General features: G+C 40.0%; 1 protein-coding gene across 1 annotated transcript; it reads left to right on the plus strand.

Annotated features, from left to right (window-relative positions):
- The first annotated feature begins 33 nt into the window (after positions 1-33).
- Positions 34-5,445, plus strand: LOC104911750 (obg-like ATPase 1). Its single transcript, XM_010713760.3, has 3 exons — positions 34-201; positions 579-722; positions 5,293-5,445. The coding sequence occupies exons 1-3, from the start codon at positions 101-103 to the stop codon at positions 5,426-5,428; spliced, it is 381 nt and encodes a 126-aa protein (XP_010712062.1). The 5' UTR covers positions 34-100; the 3' UTR covers positions 5,429-5,445.
- Positions 5,446-6,080: the final 635 nt, after the last annotated feature.

The following is a 6,080-nucleotide window of genomic DNA, read 5'->3' on the forward strand; positions in this document are numbered from 1 at the left end:
CGGCAGCAGCAGGCCGCACGGCCGGGGATTGCCGGGCACCTCGGGGGGAGTCGGCCGGGGAGGTGCGGGTCCCTCACCGAGCGCTGCTCTGCGTCCCCAGATGGCCCCGAAGAAGGCAGGCGACGGGGTGAAGGCGCACCCGATTATCGGCAGGTTCGGGACGTCCCTGAAGATCGGGATCGTCGGGCTGCCCAACGTGGGGTAGGTGCCCGCCCGCCGCTTCCTGCTGTGCGCGTGTGCCCGCCGGCTCGTTTGCTTACGGGGAGGAAGGGGTGAGCGGCACCGTCAGCGAACGGGACTGCTCCTCTTGGGACTTCTGGAGAGCTGGTGAAGCAAAACTCGCCCAAGCGGCGGAAGGTGGGCCGCGGTGCCTGGCGCTGCGCTGGCCGTGGGCAGCTGCTGCGGTGTGTGTGCGGGGGGTTGCAAGCGGCTCTTACTAGAGACGGGGCACCGGGGTCTGCTGTTGAAGTCGAGGGGCAGTTCAGTACTGAGTGTGGTTTGGGGGAAAGATGTGTTTCTACCCGGCCCTTGTACATTCTACTCGTTTGCATTTATCTAACAAAATTTCTTTCTTACAGGAAATCCACGTTTTTCAATGTGTTAACAAAGAGCCAAGCGGCAGCAGAAAATTTTCCTTTCTGTACTATTGATCCAAACGAGAGTCGAGTTCCTGTGCCGGATGACAGGTTTGACTTCCTGTGCCAGTACCACAAGCCTCCAAGGTAACTCGAGTTCTTGCTTTGTACTTTCTTGCTTAAGCAATGGAAGTAGCGTTACTGAAAGCAAACTTTTTGTGGAAGCGTACTGCGAATGCAACATCTTTGTTTTTACTGGCGTCTCCTTTAGTGTGTGTGGAAAGTGGATTCTTGTTTGGAAACGAAATGTAAGGTGCTGTCAGATCTCAGAAACTAAAATAGATGCCTGTTAATTATTAATTTCTGCTTGCTCTAACATATGGATGTGTAAAAATGAACATACATAAATCATAGTGCAAATTAGCATGCATGTCTGCTGTAGTTCAGTAGTTGGGCCTCAGTTTTTTGTGGCAAGTCTCACAGATATCTAAAAATGATCGGTCAATCATTGACCAGGAATACAATTAAACATTAGTTTAATTTTCAGGTTCAAACAAATTACTTCTGTCGGTAATTCCTTTTTTTAATATTGAAAAAGTACACTGACATGGCACTATTTACTTAAGTAAGTTGTTGTAGCTTCTCAATCCCAAGTGAGTATTAACCTTGCTCGTTAATATACAGATGAAAAATAAGATAAAATGTTTGGGCTGTTGGTTGTGAAGAAGTAATGATGTGGTTTTTAAGGTGGTGGTATTTTTTTGTTTTTTTTAAGACAAAGTTATAAATTGTGATATTATTACTGCTTGGCCACATGAACACAATTCTTGTTTAACTGTCATCAGCTACTTATCAGTAAAGTGACAAAGAGATAAGTAGCTCTTCCTGCTCATTTCTTATTGTCATCCCAAAGGAATACATGACCTCTTTTCTGGGGCTAAAAGAAAATAAAAACATCAGCACCACAAAAGACCCTTTAATATCACTGAATACTGTCATTGCATAGTAAATTGGATACAAGTCCTAAATCCATTTTCATTTGAATGGTATTTAGACTTTTATTTTAGAACAAGAGCGTTTGTTACTTAAAATAAATGAGTGTGGGGAGTAGTGGGTAGCTCCTCTGGGTTCAGTCACTCACAGAAGCAGTAATGGTGAGTACAGCCTCCAGTAGCCAGGAGGGACTGTGCACTGCTCTGATCCATTTGGAAACAAGCCAGAACTGGCTTTCTAAGAAGTTGTTGTGTTGTAGATATTTTGTGTTGCTACTTTTACTAATCTGACTTGTTACCTCTTAAAAAGGTGACTCCTGCTTAAAGCATACAAATGCTAGGGGAGGAAGAGGAGTTTCTCTTTCTCAAACGGATCTGATGTAAAGTTTTTAAAGGCAGAAGAGCCTGGAACCAGGGGATGAGTAACATTTGTTTTTAACAAAGAGAAAAGAGATGGGCGTTTTACCTTGGTGCTGAATAATCTGTTCTGTTGCTGGGTCAGACTGTGTAACAGGTAGATTTGGAAATGGTAGAGAAGTTTATTGAACTATTTGAGAAGTGAACACAAAGCTAGAGCTAAGAGAATTTTCAAGCAGGCATCTTGGAAACTTGCTGTGTTATGAGCTAAGTTGGACCTTTTGTGTGGCTTTTTGGGATCTCCTGGTGGGTGTGAGGTTTCATTATGCTGTACTGCATGCTACAGGGAAATCATTGGAATGGTGGTGGAGAAGAAAGACTGCGGAAATACAGAACAGAAATGAAAATAGAGCATTTTTACTGTGATGCTTCAATGTCAAGTCAAAGCCTTAGGTGTGTGATGCCTGTATTACAACTACGTAACTAGTTACACTGAATGATTGCTCGTGGAACCTTAGGAAATAAATGTATGCCTTCCCTCCTCTCAAATTTTAGCACAAATATGTTTGTACAACAAATTGCAGACTGTGTGCATGTATTTGTCTAAAAAAAAAAAAACCAACAACAAGAGAAGAAAGTGGTGTTTGTTACCTGGGATCTCTTTGTACCTTGGCTTAGAAAATAAAGCACTCTAATGAAGGAAATCTAATGATGTAGGAAAATGTATTAAACCACCACTGTGCTGAAGATACAGGTGTTCCCTTTTAAAGTAACTCAGTTTTTAGTAGGAACTTGAAACAAATTGGTAAGGAAGATGCCTCTTTCTTTTCTGCATAAGCCTTTGGATGCATCACTCTGTTCTAGATGGAATGTGCTGACCACTGCATTACCAAACTGCGCCTTCTTTGCCCCAGCAACTCTTGCAATCTTTGCTGTAGTGCACCTTGTACAGTGAGGGTGGTGTGCTGGCACTGTTGCTGGATTTCTGAGTGAGGTTAAAAAAAAATAAAAATAAAAAAAATAAAAATAAAAACCCTTGCTCCAAGATTATGTATGTGCTTAAAATATAGAGGCATTTCTGGATGCTGTGGTGTTTCGTGTTACACATTACTGTGACATGCTTCGTGGTAGATCAGTGCTGTACTGATGTGTGCAAACGATCTGTTGGTGCCACCTGTTCCTGGTGATCATGTGAAGCTCAGTGACATTCATCTAATGCTGGCTAACAAATCTTAAGAAACGGAAATTAATCTGCTTAGACAAGTGTGAAAAAGAAAATCCAGTAATTTTTGTTCTTTAAAAAGTACTAAAGCAGTTGATTCTGTGGTACTTTCTCCCCCATTTTTGCAGTATTTTTTGTTTGCCTAATTTCACGATGTTCACTGTCTTTCAGGGCATAGGCAAGTGTGAATAGTTCCTGCCTTTTCTCCTTATCTCTGTGTTCATTCATAGAGATTCAGGTTTAGGGAGTGAGCTGCTGGGTGCAGTGGTGCTTTGCATGTTAGTTTTGCGATAGCTGAGAAGGAGAAACCATCCTGGATATTCTATCTTCAAAGGTCTCTCTTTCTATTAGTAAGTTGTGAAATAAGCTGGTGTTTGGAATTCATTGTCTGGCACCTGGAGTTGATTCTCGTGATAGTGGTCTATCTGCATATGAAGAGGCTGTTTTGCTCTAATGTGCCATCTTTGTAGTGCGTGTTCTTCTGATGGCTGGCCAGGAAGATAATCTACGGAATGTATAGAGGAAAGAAAGCATTCCTAACAATGCCTTTGTTTTTCTTAAAATAGTTTAAAATTATAATGGAGAAGTGTTCTAAAACATGGTGTTTGTTTACCTTGCTGTTAACTTAGTTATTTGGCAGAAAGCAAAGAATTCTGATAATCCTAATGGAGAGGTTGCTGCTATTTGTAGTGAGGGTTTTATTAGCTCTACGTTTTTATCAGATGAAAGAAATTACTGTGTTAATGCATTTATGGGGTTACTGATTTCTGTCTTCAGAATGTGCGTTACTTTTGGTAGTGCCTTAATGGTCACTGATTGCTGTTTCCATTTGAGCTTATGTGCTCATAATTAAAAACAACAAAAAAAAAGATTTTGCTAAGAAAACCATAGTGGGACAAAAGTGTGAAGCTTTCAAAGTTTATTTACTTCAAAAGGTATTTATATTCTTTCGCATAAGCTGTGTTGTAAATATTTTTTTCCATATTTTCTAACCTCACCATTTTGAGTATTGTGCTGTGTTCTGGTTCGTTTCTAATCACATCACAAAGTTTTGAATGGTGTAAAACATATAATTAAGTTCCTGCCTAAACTAGCAGGTTTAGTGATGCTTTGAACTTAACCTTGGTGAAGATGATGATTTTTTCCAGATCCTGTACTATGAGGTCAGTTTATTATCTGAAGAAATCATTTTTCTTGTGAAGTGTTAGAGGAATGTTGAAGACAAAAATGAGAGACTTCTTAGCTTTAGTCACATCTTTTCACCAGCATTACGAAAGCTGTGGATTTGGGCACCTTCTGTTACATCTACAGTTGATAGTATGGTTGTGTTTATCTTAATGTAGTTAGTACTAATGAAATATAAGGGTGACAATTTAAGTTGTTTAATGGAAATTAAGTACTGTTCCTTTTGTTTACGTGTTTTCAAGCCATTGGGTTGGAGGTCCTGATGCCTAAGGCTTGCTTTTTGTAGTCTTTCAAATGAGGAATTTGCACCATTTCAGCAGGATTCTCTCTGCCACTGTTAACGGTGGTATGGACATTTGTGTAGATCACGTGAAGGTGCTCTTAGTCAACATTTAATCACATTTTTGGTTGTTGTTTTCCTCAGATGGATTTTGAGAAGCAATTTTTGTTTGAATGTAGTTGGTGTTAAGTATCACCACTTTGTATCTATTAAAATGTCATCTTCAACTAGACTACTTTGCTGCTTTCTTTCCAATTGTTTACATAACCCTGACCACCACCACTACTACTAGTTAATACTACCTGTTTTAATCAATGCTGCTTAAAATATGCCCTTCTGACAAACTTGCTTCACTTACTGAACTAACAGTGGAGGGGAAGACAGCACTGATGAGCACTGAGGTGTTTTATCCCTTTGGTGCTATGAAAACTGCTCCGTGATAAGCATTTTATTTCAGCATTCTGAGATTGTTTGAAAGAAGTTTTACTTGAAGAAGGAGGAGTAGGAAATCTTGTGTTGTTTTTTTTTTTTTTTTTTAATAACGTGGCTATAAAGATATTGTTATGTGCAACTTGTTTTGGAAAAAGAAACTATTTTATTTTCGTATTCTGGACTTATTTCTGTGATGAACATTTTGACCAATATGCTTCAATAATGAAACTTTCAACTTTTATCTTCCAGCAAAATTCCAGCCTTTCTGAATGTAGTGGATATTGCTGGCCTTGTGAAAGGAGCCCATACTGGCCAAGGCTTAGGAAATTCCTTTTTGTCTCATATTAACGCCTGTGATGGGATCTTTCATCTGATGCGTACGTAAACTCCATTTTTTAAGTTGACTCTATATCTTAAGGACAGCATTGCTGTACTTTAACTAATAACTGTTGAACAAATAGCCATTAAAATGTAACTGCTTTTACTCATCAACTCTAAGTCGTCAAGTTCGGGGTTCCCCCTACTCACTCCCTCCCCCAGAAAGCCCAAAAGCACTACAACAAATTGAAAATAACTGAAGAACCTCATCTTCTGGTGAATAGTGAGTATCTTTCTTTATGGTCATTGTGCTGGAGACTTAAAAGTGAACTGAACTTTTGGAAACATTCATAAAGGCTGCTCTGAAAGTAATGCCTCTATTTTTATTACATTGGCACATGACATCAGAAGCAGATGTGGGTGGTGTGACAGCAGAGGTTGAACCTTCCCACCAGTATTCCAGTACATGCTGTTGCCGTGTGACAGATGGCAGTTGATATTCATTGATACTTACTGAGTGTGTAAAGAGACCAAACAGTGGATGTAGTACAGTGAGGTGGTGGATGGTGTTTTGGTGATGATACCATGCCATAGCACCTGTGAAATAGTGGTCACCTTCACTGCCGCAGGTTTTTATGAGTGCAGTGTGCACTCTTGATCATCACGGTCAAAAATGCGTAACTAATGATGGTGAGTATGTTGAAAAATAGGATTCTGTA

Source organism: Meleagris gallopavo, chromosome 7 (assembly GCF_000146605.3).
Source record: "Meleagris gallopavo isolate NT-WF06-2002-E0010 breed Aviagen turkey brand Nicholas breeding stock chromosome 7, Turkey_5.1, whole genome shotgun sequence".
Taxonomy (NCBI): Eukaryota; Metazoa; Chordata; class Aves; order Galliformes; family Phasianidae; genus Meleagris; species Meleagris gallopavo.